The sequence below is a fragment of the Phaethon aethereus genome (genome assembly GCF_964289735.1).
Source record: "Phaethon aethereus genome assembly, chromosome: 14".
NCBI classification, from domain to species: Eukaryota; Metazoa; Chordata; class Aves; order Phaethontiformes; family Phaethontidae; genus Phaethon; species Phaethon aethereus.
This window is the reverse complement of record NC_138590.1, coordinates 3,727,344-3,742,231: the sequence shown is the minus strand read 5'-3', so window position 1 is coordinate 3,742,231 and position 14,888 is coordinate 3,727,344. Positions and strand designations below refer to the sequence as shown.

At 40.9% G+C, this 14,888-nt stretch overlaps 1 protein-coding gene across 1 annotated transcript in view; it reads left to right on the top strand.

Moving 5' to 3' along the window:
- Window positions 1-3,486: 3,486 nt before the first annotated feature.
- Window positions 3,487-14,888, top strand: part of KCNIP1 (potassium voltage-gated channel interacting protein 1) — a gene marked incomplete at both ends in the record, with an annotated part of 437,431 nt that continues 426,029 nt past the window's right edge. Inside the window, one exon of the mRNA XM_082006255.1 lies at window positions 3,487-3,930. Within this exon, the coding sequence (XP_081862381.1) occupies window positions 3,843-3,930 (88 nt within the window). The remainder of the gene's footprint in view (window positions 3,931-14,888) is intronic.

Genomic DNA, 14,888 nt, shown 5'->3' with positions numbered 1-14,888 from the left:
AGGAGGTAGTTTCTACGATGACATTTTTCCCCAAGCCACAGGGAAAACAAATTACTTGGATTATCCTTCTTAGAGTGAGAACTTTCTGGTTTCTGTGCAAAAGTCTTTCTGCAGCCAGCTACAAGAATGACCAAATACCCAGCTAGCTGATGATTGTCTCCCACAATGCCAAGTAGCAGAAACTTAGGAAAAGAATATAAAAAATACAAATACTGGAGCGTATTCTCTGGTAGTACCCAGGATCTACGATGGATCCCAGCCATCATCTCCTTTGCCTTTTAGTCCTCCAAAGCATGATAACAATGTCTGTGGGATGAACCAGATAACCTGAATGCTATACCCTGACACCTTTGGCAGCAGCTAGTTCTGGAATTGTTCTTTCCAAACCTAATGTGCCCACAGAAAAATGGGGATATTCCCTGTATGCTGGAGAGGGCATCCATGTTTGTAGTCTGTTGTTTATACCTATTCCAGAGATTATTCTTGAGCATTTGCTGTGTGCTTTCAAGTTAAGGGATTAAACTTTCTCCTGATGCAAATAGGTTTAGCTGTCTTTGATGTCAGTGGAAACTGTACTGGCTGACCCCCTGGTTGAACTTAGCTCATATGAGTCTTACATACTCAGAGAATATTTTCACCTCTCACCCACCCACACTGTGATCCTGAATGGCAAATTAGGAAAGAACAATTTCCTACAATGCACGTTTATATCTCTTTGGGATGACAATTAACTTATTATATAGTGTTCCCAGATTTTACATGCAGCAAATTAAACTAAGCATGGGTGTGAGTGAACCAGTTACACTTCTGTATGCTGTGTAACTACTGTAGTTCCTTATTAAGCATGCTGTTTTGTTCCTTTTGACCCATTTTTCCCTATGTGGTATGGGCCAAAAGAGGCAAATGGATATCTGAGAAGAAATCTCATTCTCTGTGTGAAACTGGAGTGCCAGGGAGGCTTAAAGTGCTGAGATACAACACGGTTTCCTTCTCCCACTATGCGAGACCTCTCTGTTTCCAAAACTTCTTTTAATACAGCTCCTAGCACTCATTATGTCCATTGTCCTACATTTTCCCCCTCCCAAATTATATTGTGATGTATATATATAAATGCAATTAAACATGCTGCAAACGTTTGATACAGAGATATACTAATTAACAACCTGCTGACTCCTTGATTTCCCTATTGACATTTTACTGCCTTATTAGAATTTATTTTTTCTTTTGAAGAATCACATTTCCAACTTCGAATTGGATCTCTGGGAATAAAGGACAGCCTTGGAGATGACTTCATGAAGGAGTTACTTAGCACTGTGTTTTCCACAAATCTACCATTAATTTTGTGTAGTCAGCCAAGGTTATCAAGCCAAGAATGGTCCAAAGAAAAGGAGTTTTTGGCCTTTTCAACCCAGGTCTTGCTCCTGCCTTCTTCCCACCCCTCCTTTCCCACCCTCCATCCTCACCTCACGCTGTACTGTTTACCTTACTGGCTGGAAATCTGTGGTGTAGGGAGCAGAAATACTATTTTACACCTGAAACTCATGCACCCCTCTCTATTCAGCCATATCTTCCTAACAACATTCAGGAATGTATTTAACCTCTGCCTCACTTTCCCACCCATAACCTTGGTCTGAGGATCCCCATAAATGTAATAATCTGTGAAACGGGGAAGTCATAAATAATACTCTGGGCTGTGTGGAGGTGACAATGGCAGGAACCACAAGACCTTTAGGTGTTTGCAGAAATCCAGGTGGGGAGGATTTGGAGGCAGCAGGAACCCTGCTCCTCCCCTCTGCCCGCAGTGCCCTGAGGAGGGGTGGCCTCAGGGCTCACCAGCCAGTGCCTTAAAGGGCAGTGTCCCAGCGCTCGGCTGGCTGATGTTGGCCCTGTGGACCATAATAAAGGACAGATCAGACTTTTGAGAAACCTACAGAAAATTTTACCTGAAAGGTGGTGTGGGAGGAAAACCCCAAGGTGGAGGCCACAGCTGCAGGGGACGTCTGTGTGGGGCTGGCAGCAGCCCCGGAGGCCTCCCACCACCTCTGCCGGCCAGGGTTGGCCATCTTCATGAGCTTGCACCTGCCTTCTACAGAACATTTCCTCTGATGGTTTTTGGAAGTTTTCAGTGGGGGACAATTAAATCTGAAGAAAACTGAAACTGTTAGGTGTTTAAGGCGAGAGACAACTCGGTGGAAGTCAGTGGTCAGCAAAACACCTGTCCAGTGCCTTGACGGCTCGCTTAGGCGTGACAGCCCGGGCACAAGCTCCCTGGTGGCCATTACTGAAGTCAGTTTGTCCGTATGTCGCTTTTTACGTGCCAAAGGATCTTTTTCTGAGGTAAAATGAGGTGGTGTGAAGCCTCTCTGGGCCGTGCTCCGCGGCCCCCCGCCTGAGGCGGAGGTGAGCGGCGGCGCGGGAGTGCCGGCGGGAGGGGGGAGGGGGAGGACGAGGGCGGTTCCAGCCGGCAAGGACAGACGTCGGTCGCCTCACGGCAGGGTGAGGCGCTTGGCAAAGCCCTGAATTTTGCCTGAGAGGGCTGTAAAACAGTTGAGTTCCCCCCTAACTGAGGGGGATTGTCGTTGTTCCCTGAAGTGAAAAGCTGTTCGCTGGGCTTGTTCCTCAGCGCAGGCAGAGGACTCGGCTGTTGCTGCTCGGAGGTAATGGCTGGCACCAGGTGGTTTTGTGAGAGACTGGGCTGATCAAGTCATCACGGGTGTGAGCAAAAGCCTGAGGTAATCTGCTTTGTAACCCACCTTGGGACAGGCAAATACTGCGCTTTGGGGTCTGTTTAAAAACATCTGAGAGGACTTCAGCATGAATTAAAGCCTAAAGATGCCTGAATCTACCCGGTGCTCAGGTGGGGTCAGAAGCTCTGAGGCACCTCCGCTTTGCTGCTGGACACACCAAGTCTTCTTACTCAAAGTATTCCAGGCACGCAGAAATAATTGACTGAACTGGAGAAGCCAGAGCTGTGGCTGTTGCTAGGGGATAAACTCACAGTACAGTAAGAGGGAGCCTTGTGGGCATCAGACGAGCACAACCTGAGGTAGCGTACGCAAAGTAGAAGTCTGAAGCAGCGCTGTGCTCTTCAAGAGGTGTGAGCATGAGCCCCGCAGGCTCTTGGAGGCCGGCTGTCACATCCCTGAGTGTGGAGCAAAGAAACAGCTGAGCTGGTAAAATTAAAAGAGACTTTCTTTCCTGGGGGCAGCCTTGCTTTCCTACTTCTAGCAGGTTTTGCGGAGGAATACTCTGCAGCCTTCTACACACAAAGTGCGTGTATAGTGTTGGTAGAATAAAAAAAAAATGTTATTTTCTCGTTCCCTTGGGCCTGAGGAGAGTAAAATTGACAACTTAATTGAAATCAGCTGGAAAAGAGCACCAAGAAAACGGTCTTCAAAGAGCAGCTGCTTTTGTTTGCAGCAGTCACCACCCTGTGACTCCAGCATTAATTGCTGTGTTACCAGTGCAAAGCCCGGTGAAGTGAATCCTCCTCCTCTTCCTCCTCCTTCTCCCCCCTCCCCTGCTTGGCTGAGGTGTGCCTGTGCTTAGCAACTTCCACCGGGGCATCGCGGTATGCATGCAGCCGGGAGGCGGGCGGGGAGAGCTGTGCCTTTAACAGAAAGGGGATGCGAATTTCTCTACTGCAATTTTTCCTAGGAGCTTCAGAGAGGCAAACCTCAGTGCGGAGGCTGGGTGTCGGTGCTTGAGAGCAGAGTTTTGTGCATTGCACAAACTGCCATCTCAACTTTGTAAAGGACTCGGTTTTTTGTTTTGGGTTTGTTTTTTTTTTTTGTTATTCCTGGACTTTGTAAGAGAGAAGAGCCTTTCTACCCGTTTGAACCATGAGTGGCTGTTCAAAGAGGTGCAAGCATGGCATTGTCAAATTTGCTCAGACTATTTTTAAGCTCATCACAGGCACTCTCAGCAAAGGTAAGGGAAATTTTGGTTCATACCGTTCTTCTGTACTGTTAGCTTTGTGGGGGGAGTTTTGTAGCCTTTAAGGAGGCTTATGGTAGAGTTTATTATCGTCTCTTCAGAGGTGTTCTGGTCTAATTCTGGGAATTGGCTACTCTGAAAGAAGTTGCTGTGTGCAGTGAAGATTGGAGCTATGGTGTAAAGAGTTATGTAATTGTTTCTAACTTGTGTAGTTTGTAACCTGTATTTGTCAATCCGCCATAGCTCGCAACTGTAGCGGGCTATTTCAGTGTGTTTCTGAAAGCAACTGATGTGTGGCTTCAAAAATTTGAAGACTTCATAACCGTCAGTAATCGGTATTTCTCGGTGTCGTTTTCTACTTTAGTGTTTCTGCTTGTTTGAAGCATGTGTGTACCTTGGTTCAAAATCTAGGTCGCTGATTATTGCATGTATTTGAGTACCTTTTTGTTTATCTAAGTTTTGCTTGTCACCTACACCCTGTGTGCCTTACCATGTGCAGGTGGAACAGTTCCAAACTTACTTATGCTGTCGTCTTCACTAAAATAAAACAATAATCAAAATAAATCCTCTATTCTTTGTTGTCAGTCTAGTAGTTCCTGCGATGGTGCACTGAGGTAAGTTACGCTATTTTTGTTGGTCATTTCTTTTATAATGATACTTTTCAGCACCACCTATGGCCGCTGATTAAGTGAATATTGGTGGTCTGTTCCAGAACTTCTGACAGCAGTGAACAATGTTATGCTTGACTGCTTTTTGCCTGTTGAAATGTGGACAATGTTTAGGTGAGGGTCAGACTTCTCCAAGTTTGTGTATATGTGTGTTTGTGTTTTTTTTATTTTGTGGAATCGATAATACAGTTCAGACTAAATTATTAGTGGAGAGATTTGTAGAAGGCTGTAGAGTCTCTGTTGTGATTTTTTTTTTTAGAAAATGCAAAGTCTGAAGCTTTTTTTTACTGTGTTTGTAGTCAAGGAGCAAAAAAGAAGCACTTACTTCTCAGGTAAGTTTAGAATCCTGAGAGGTGTGTGGCTGCATTGGCTGTCTGGAGCACATGTGCTCCTGCATGAATGTCTAAGTTGTTTCTTGGGATAAACTGAAGTAGGCTGAAATGACTTTTAAAATAGCAAATGTCAAAGTGTCAAGAACTGTTAAGTGCAGGTTCCTTTTGTAGAAGCTAGGGAGATTTATTCGATCTGTTTCTCTAGAAAAGAAATAGTTCCAAGACAGCTTTCTCATACTAACCTTACTGGCTTTCAAAAGAAATCTGCATGACGAAAATGTCTGTTTTGCATTAAGAATACTGGACAGGTTGGTTGTTTTTAAAATCAAGATTGGTTTAAAATTGCATCCTCTTGTATTTAATTATTCTTCTTCCACTTCCTCCTCCATCATCCATAGGCTGTCAAACACCAGCAGAGGAAAGATTAAAAACTTGTAAAAGTCTGTCACAGTAAAGAGCTGTCAGATGTTGATTATAATTCATGATTAATGCCAAGATGTCTCTTTAATATTAAAAACACAGAAGAAAATATAGCAAAATAAATTACTTATTATGATGGTAGGGAAGAGAAAGTAGTGGTAGGATGCTGTCTGCAAGACCTCATCCTCTACAGCATGTCAGTATGGTTTATTTGATGTACTTGTGATTTTTCAGGAGGTAATGAAACATAGGGTGTGTACTGCTATATTCACAAGTGATGGACAATAAACTTCGTGCTGTTTGCCTGAGCTCCGCTTAAGGCAAGGGGAAACCTGAGTTCTGGTAGTGTTTCCCCATGTGCTTCTCTAGAGCAGTTGATCTAATGGTGAGTTTTCAAGCAGCCCTTGTGCCTCAACTGCTTGCCTTGCTTTGGCAAAGGGGTACATCAACATCTGAGTCTGACAGTAGAATAGCACTATAGGGAGAGCTAGAAATGAGAGTATAAAATGCCCAATATATGCTTCCCTCCTCCTCTTTCTTCGGAAAGATGCCAGCATTGCACTATCATTGTCTTTGCAGCCAATGCAATGGTATCATACAGTTTTACCCACAGCTTTCCTATGGCAATGTTTCATTTCAAGCTGCTTGGATTAGCTGAGAGTGGCTTCCTAGGATTCAAAGAATTTAAAACTCTGATAAACTTTTTTTTTTTCCCCTACTCAGCTGCTTTGTTTTGAACTGGAACAACCAGATTCAGGAAGGAATAAGACACTTGGGAGGATTTGTTGCATAGCTATCAACGAGCTGCTATAATTAAAATAAATGTTTCCATATCATTACCTATGAAACTCATAACTAGAAAGAAACTTGTTAGAAATCATGCTTAGGAGTGTTGAATTTAAAAAAAAAAAATTAGAAGTGTTGGGATAAATGTACAAACTTCAAAGCTTATTGTTTAGTATTTCTTTTAGTAAAACTTCTGCATGTAAAGCCAAGGAATAGAAAATGTTATATATTGCTATTATTATGGATTTTTTTTAACCTGCACCATATACATGCTCTTGAATATTCAAGCAATATCCCCTGTGTTCTTCATCTCACACCTGCCTCATTTCCTTCATACTGTTTAATGTTTGGGGTACTTTTTACAAGGAAAATCTTTTGTGAGGTACAAGATTCATTCTCTTCTCATGCTTCCATCTTTCTGAGGGTTATCATGGTGGGAGATACTCCTCAACTCAATGAGATGTAGTTCTTAGCTGCGCTCTAGGGCTTCTGCTTATCTTAAAAATAGCATTTTTCTTTCCCATTGATTACTTGCAATAATAAAATGAGACTGAGCTGTGGCTATGAAGTCCTTCCTTTTGCAACAAGGTGTGATGAGACAGCAGCCTCTCCCTGCAGGGGGCAGTGAGGGAATAGGCACACCTGATAGCCCTGTGTGGTCACCAGTGCATTTGGTATGTCCTGATTTAAATCTGCAGTTGCAGCAAATCTATGAGGTTGTAAGCCACGAAGTGCATAGCTGGTACCTCTGCAGAGGTGGACTAGCAAATTTTGCCAGCTTCCCTCTTAGTGTGTTCTTCTTTGGCAAACCTTAGCAACAGTGCAGAGGTCTCCGCTGCTGTGTGAAAGAAGGGCTCCTCCACCAAGAGCTCTGTGTAGCGTGATGTACGCATTAAAGAAAACATGGCTGGAGAAGCATGCACCTTCACAGCTGTGGGAACAGAGTAACTGTTAGTCTCCTTGGCTTGGATGGGGGGTACAGCACCTGCAGAGAAGAGTCTGGAAGAGGCTTCTAGAAGTGAGTTACTGTGGTGATGGACAGTGTGTGAGCAGCAGCACCTTTACCGTTGTTGCCTCAAATGAGGGGAGGCAGGTTTTGTGAGGGGTTTGGGTATTCTTTCACACTAGCTCTACTGTGGTATGTGAAATGGTGGTTCATCCTCCATGCCTTGAGAGCAAGTAGGGGTGGTAAGAACAAGTTTTGGGTTTCCTATTGAGCAGAATTGTCAAATGAGCCTCTCCTGTGAGTGTGAAGATATTGCTAATGTCATTGAAAGCCTCGTACAGGAGGGCCTTGCTAAGTGACCAGAAATGAAGCTGGAATGAGACCTCTTGGATTTCCATTAATGTGTTCTAATTATCAATGCAAGAAAAGCAAGATTATTTTAGGGACCAACTGCTTAAAAATGTTCCTTTGCAAAAGCAGATAAGCTTCTGCAAATTAACTACCCTCTCACCTTTGTTCCCGAGCTTCCTCTCTTTTAGTTGTGCTATTAAAATGCTTGCCAAAGGCTCTTATTTCTGTTTTCTTGCTTCTCCCGCTTCTCCCATCTCTGTTCTGCAAAGGAATTAATCTGGAACTGGTAATTTGTCCACTTTTCATAGCTTTAATTGCCTAATTATCTGTTCCACTGAGTGATAAAGTCTTGAAACATCTTGCTCTCCCCCATCTTGAAAGAAAAGTATTCTGAGTGTTTTACAGCATTGTGGTCTGTGTTGCTGCTTCACTGTGAATCCAAATTACAGCTAGTCTTCTGAGGTGTTATGCGAGATGGTAAGGAAAGTGCATGTTCTTTTAGTCATACACAGGCTCTATCCTCTCTCAGTGGAAGTTAATCTTGTTCCTTTGGAGCATACTGGCACTGCATTAGGTCTGTCTTCATGACTCCAGCCTCTGAAAACGCAAGGGCAGGGTAAATGTTGCTAGATGCCCTAAAGATGCAGGAAGGTTCATTCCAGTTGTTCAAGCGATGCCAGGGTTCCTGCACCCGTGTGACATATAAAAAGATACTTTGATTCTCCTGCTGCTGCATAGCCCACCTTCACTCCTTGAATTCTGGCTACTGCCTGCAAATTTAGAGCAGCTCTGATTCAGAGGGCTCTCGTAAAAGCTCTTATGTGTCAGTTGTCTCTTTATAAAAACTTTTCTAAGTGTTTTAAATGCTCTTTTAATAAAGTGGTTACAGAAGCAAGGTGAATAAGGTACTTTTATAGAGCAGGGTTAGAGCTTGTCCATGTTTTTGAAATGGTCCTGAAAAGTAAGTGAGAGTTTCTGTACATAAAATGCTGGTGTAAAGCCCCAGTTAGAGAGGGACTACCACTACGAGGGACAGAATAACGGTCTTCACTGTGCATCTTGGAGAGGAGTCCACAACTCATGAAGCTTCACAGTTCAGTACCTGATCCTAACTCTACCCACTGAAGCTCTCCAATCTCATTGCATGACTGGTAGGAACTCTTGCATGGTGTGTCTGTGGCTTTTGTTTTGCATTTTAAAAACTCAGCATATTTAGTTATATTTTCTCCATACTATGAATCTTTGAGCCAATAAGCAAAATACACCTCTCTTTGGCATGTTACACATGTTGGTATGTCTATGAAAAATGAACTGCAAATCTATCTTTTCTAGAAAGGCTGTATTGCTTAAGCAATTTGAATATAAGTATGTGCATTCCAGCTCTGTCTTTCATCAGGAGCAAGATGTATTTTTAAGAACTGAGAGTAAGAGGAAGTGGTAATACTCTGGTCTTCTTTATAAAATTCTTTATAAATCGTTGCTTCTAGAAACTAGTAACTCTGCAAACATATGGCTGCATGTGTGCTAGAAATTTATGAAGAACTTAATTGTTTGCAATGGTGTAGCCCCAAAAGATAAATACGTAATGCTACTTATTCAGAAAACAAAATACTTTCTTATCGTCTGGGAAACTATTCAGGAAGGTTTTTTTTTAATGGTGTTTTGCAATAAGCACATGTATATGTTGTGTCTGATAGCCAGGAATCTGACACATTGTGGGATCTTCAGTGCAGTTAGATGTGGTATCAGTGGGCAAAGTAGTTTCTCTTCTGATATCCAAACTAATGATATGAGGTATAACAACTGTGATATTTCTATTCTGAATATGCTTGAAAAATACAAGGCATATCAGTTTAACTGTCCAGGCCTGTATTCAGGACTATAGTAATAGACAGTGTCTCTAGAGAAAATGTGTATAGGTTTGTGGGATTTTTTTTTGCTTAACTGATGGATTAATCTGCAGATTCTCTAATAAAAAAATCTATTTTTTAAAGAAGGAATAAAGTAATCATGTCAGATTCTATAGCATTAGAACCACTTATGCAAATTTGGTATCCTGGGGGGGGTTGGTTGGTTTTGGTGGTTTTTCTTTTTTCATTTTTTTCCCTTTTTTCGTTTCAGAACCAGTGGGCTAGACAGGAAATATGCTGCTGGCAAAAGGGCATTTATACCCATGCTGTAGCTATATTGATATGCTAATTGATATGCTAATTTACCACACAGGTTTTGTCACTTTAAATGGTGCAAAATGAACATGCCATGGTATATTTTGACCTAGTGGACCCTATTACTATCCACCTAATGAATAGATTTAAGTGTAAATGGATAACTTTTGAAGATGGCTCAATGTAAGTGGATAGTAGCATGTATTAAAGCATCCTAAAATTTTAGGATGATTTAAAAACTCATTTAAGCTAATTAGCACATGAAGTGTAATTTCAAGATGTAGTTTTCTCTCCAGTAAGTTATCTCCAATAGCACAATACTAAAGGGTGACAATAAGGTAGTACTTGTCTGTCTCTTCTGTGCTCAGAAACTAGTCTTGAGCTGCAAGTCTACGCTGTTTGTTTGGGGCTATATCCTGCAAGGATTTTTATGAATCATTGCAGGTCTGTAGAGTGTTTTCAAATGTTGATCACTTTGCTGCTAGCAGCAAAACACGCAGTGGTGTTTCTGCTCCATGCTGGGTGCCTGGTACAGCTAACTAGTTTCCTGAGCAGGAATCCCACGGTCAGCAATTCAAATTAAATTCTGTCCTGACTTTTCTTTATGATGGTATTTGTGGGATTCCTGTTCTTGGACCTTTGTTTTTGTCGCTTATGAGCTTTACTAATCATTAAAACAATAAAATAGTGGAAAGCAGGCATGGGAAGGTTTTAACTATGGTAGCATTTAAGCTCGTGATGTAATTGTAATGAATATTCGTGGCAGACTTCTTCCACACTTGCACAGCTTTACTAAAAACCAGTAGCATGCATATATAATTTGAATTTCACTTCTCAGCTGACTCTAAGTTCTTATTTCATTCTTTGTAATGACTGTTTCACAACATTTGCCTTGCAGGGAATGTGGGTGGAGTACATTTAATGCCGATAACTACAAGTAAAGTAGTCTGAGGTTTAAAATAAGAGTGATTAATGCTTTCCTTTATAAATGGAAGACCTGGTGCAGTAGCCTTGCATTACAAGAGTGAGAGAGAAATTGCTACTGCAGGCTTGATGAGGTGCTCATCTTGTAAAGCCAAAATAGTTTTGAGAGTGTAAAAATAAAACCTTGTTATATAATTTACATAATTGCTTCTAGCAAAAGTTAATACCGTTTTAATCTATTACAATCTGCAAATTGTCCCTAGCATTTAAAAATCTAGTCAAGAACAAGTGTTTAACTTGCCCGCTTTTGAAATTTTGAGTGACACCTTCAACTTTTAGGTAAATTTGTCTTTCAGATGTGCTATAATGGCATGATGTTTTTCTAATGCTTTCTTTATGTTGTATGATATGATGGTGTTTTCTTTTGCCGCTTGTAAATTCTTGTAGCTAGAAGATCAGGTATTTGTTTCTGTATCATTTCAGCAAGAGTCACGTTTAAACTGGGTAGTGAGAGACATAATGAACAAGTACATCCATTGTGAAGGGAGTACAGTGTGTTTGACTTGGTGGAACAGCAACCATCTTATACTGAAACCGCCTTCCTAACTTGGGCTATGAAGCATGGTAGAAGGCTAAATCTACATAGAAAAGGAGATGATGCAGAGGCTCTCTAACTCTTGCCTGCTTCCTTTATCTTCTAGCTATGAATAGATATGCCAAAGTTGCTGGTAAGTGTGAGGAAAATCATGTGAATGCCAAATGAAGATTCTTGGTGCCCTAGTTCAAATCTGAAACCCAGAAAGTTTTACCCACCTCGACAGCCAAAGTCATCTATGGAATTAGGCCAGGTAGGGGGTCACCATGTTTTAGCGGTGTGAGTGGAGCTGTTCTGTTGAAACTGCTCCAGTTTATAGAGGTGATTGATTATATTGCAGTGGTGCAGATCTGGAACACATGTATGATTGATGCACTGACTATGTGGGACCACTTTGCCTTTCTCAGTCTCTTTTGCAATTTTCCTGCTAATGACTCTAGGCCACTTTCCACTTCTTCATGGGCTTCTGACTATCACATTTTCAAAATATCCACTTAATGATTGGGTGCTGGGTGACTAGCAGGAGTGGACTTCAAGGTAAGGATCAAGAGAAGTGCATTACTTAATTGTCTTTGTGGATCCGGCTTTAGGTGGCATAGAAACTTGCCTGAATGCAATGTAAGTAAGGCAATATTTTGCCTGCCTGAAATTGTTCTATGATGTTTTCAGACCTTGCAATAAAAGTATTGTCTGTACTTCCATATAATCTGCTGTTGAAGATGACGTTCTTTTTTTTTTTTTTGGTCTGCGTGCCATTTATTTTTTTATATATTTTCTTATCTGTGGATTTTATTACCAAAATGTATGCCTCAGGTGAATGTGTTGCATGATGCTTTGTGATTAGGGCAACAACTCACAATAGTATCACGCATGTTATCCAGTCTAAATCAGAAGTGTGTGTTTGGCTACAAATGAAATTAATAATAGGCACCTGGGAAAACCACACTACTGGGAATATCATTCTCTTATAAGTGTTTTTTGTATGTTCAATTGGAAAGACCATAATGGAGGGTGATGCCAGGGGCAGGGGGGTAGGGACATATTCCAGTGGAGTAAGTGCTACTAATATGTGTTTTTCATTCTTCCCACTAGTTCACAAGTAGACAGCAATTTACATGATTTGATTGTGGTGCTAGTGGTGCTTGAAAAGAGGACTGTGAGGGCCCCGTGATCTTGCTTCTGGTATCAACCAGGTGCCCTCTAAGGAAGTGCAGGGGAAGTAAGCATTGTGTTTAGTTAGGCAACAAATTCCCATTCTTTTAATTCCCAATGTTCCCATGTGATATGGGGAACTAGAGGAGGAAATGAGTAGATTAAAATCTTGATCTAATTAGGCTATCTGTGAAATATGCATACTTTTACGTAACTACTCACAAACATGAGTTGCTGTTACTTAGCAGTTTGAGTCTGTTTTAGTAAAATAGAGTAAATGATAATCGCAATAGATCATCTGTCTTTCAAAGAATAGTGAAATCATACATAGCAGTTCTTAGAGAGGAACAGTCTGGTTTTTTGCTGTTTACATTCACAACTCCTCGTGGTTACCCATGAAAAAGCATTATTACTATTGCACAGTAAAGCTAGTGATGATTTTCAGCAGCAGCAGCCTCTGATAGTCCATCAACAGTTGCATGAATAAACTGGGAATAAAAGCGTAAGAGATTTTTATCACTTATGTTTTGGTAGAGATGAACACGTTACTTTGGAGGAATAAGCAGGAGATGTTCTACATCAAAATGCTCAGGCTAATACTATAAAATATAGCTCTTGTCACACCTCCTTGAAGTGGTAAAACTGCAGCTGACTGTTGATAAAAATTGAATAAGGACCATCTGGATTCAGTGTAAGAGGAGGACAACAGAAATGGAAAAACACATTTCTAAACATAAAACCAGGGGGGAGTTAAGTAAGCTCGAAGATGACAAAGGCATAAAAAATGAAATAGACTTCTCAATTTCCTACTTAAAGTCTGTTTGCTGTGATGTTTTGATGTTGGGGGGGGGGGTGTTTTGTTTTTTTTTTTTTTTAAATCCCATACCTGTCACATCCTACGCATATGGGGAGTAACAGTCCTTTAGGTTTTAAGGAAACTCATAAATGTCAGAGTTTTTGACTTGGCTCTGAAAATGTTTGCAAGCTCTCCAATTGTTGAACTGTGTGTTTATGTTGATGCCTTGAAAGGAATTTTATCACTTGTTTCATGAGAAGCAATTTGAGATTCAATGAATAAAAGCATTGTATAAATGTAATCCATACTGCAGATGTGATAACTCGGGATGCTGCAGTGATTGTTATTGGCAGCATGGTGCGCTGTGATAACTAGGGTCCTTTCAGTTTTCAAAACGTCTCACTCATGCAATTGTAGTGATGCTAATCACTCCTTCAGCAACTGAAAGTGCTTTTTGCATCAAGGGCTGGCATTTGAATTTATGGGTTAATACCTCGTGCTGTACCCTGTGTTCATTTTAGAAATCTGCTCATTGTGAGTTTTCTGTCTTCTCATAAATACAGTAAAACAGGAGAAACATTTGCATTACGAATGTTACTTCTGCAAAACCATCATCACAAGCTGAACATACTTGCAGTATTTCATGGAGAGGTAAAACATCAAGGCAACAGACTGTTTTGTGAAGGCAGCTGGGATAAGCTGTGTATTTGTCTTTGTAAGAGGAAGAAATTACAATATTAGACAAACTTATTTGATAATCTATAGTATGAAAATGAACTTTATAAAAGCAAGAAGGAGGGAGCACAGAGCTAAGATGACTTTTAACAATCTCTGGGGTTTTTAGGAGGTTGGAGGGGAGGGGAATTAAGCCTTAAGTGCTTGTGTCAAATTGTCATGCAGCTAATAGCAAGGAAATGTTATTTAAACCAAGAACTGCTTCAGATAGAGACAGCAAATCAGACCATAAGGGGTGATGTGGATGTGATAATGTAGATCTGTAGGAAGTAATTCTGCATAGCAAGGATGGGGTATGGAGAGCTGGAGCCTGCTTGAAGCTTCTGTATATCTGTTTCTTCAGAGACACTCAGTGTGCTGTCAGTCTTGCAAAGCCTAATTTAGCATTTTTAAAATACTTTTGTAGGCGCTCAATTGTTTTACTCCATCTTCAGACCTACCCAGCTTTGCTATGCACTTGGTGTGTGACAAAAGTAGGTGTCTATATTATAGGTATAAAAATTGAGATACAATATGTGCAAGGTGGGGTGGGGAGCAGAATGAACTTGATGTCTTCTGTTATGGTTTGGTTTGGATTTTCCATAGCACATTATCTGCAGCTTGGATAACCTCAGGTAACGGAAGAAACAACCTGTTGTTTTGTGGTAATCTTCACTTGCAAGGACGAGGCTCTGGATCAGCTTCTATAGACCAAAATTTCTTCTTGTGGTTTCTATTTGTTTCTTTATAGTTGATGTACCGAAAGTGCCTTGTCAGGCATAAAACTGAAAATAGTATTTCAGAACATTCTTTTCAGGCTTTGTTTATTTTGACACTTTAACAATCTTTCTAAAGCCAATTGAATTTTGCACATTGGGGGCTAAATCCCTTTACTAGAAATCAGAAACAGAAGAAAGATAATTTTATGAAAGGTCACCTGTTTCCATTATGCAGAAATACTTGCTTTGCACTTTGTGACTCAATGCTAGTGGCAGAAGCATGAACTATGGCAACTACAGTAAGCCACAATACTCATACCACTTGAATTATATCACACTTGCAGGATAAGTTTTTTTGACCAAGTTTTCTTAGAATCTACAGTG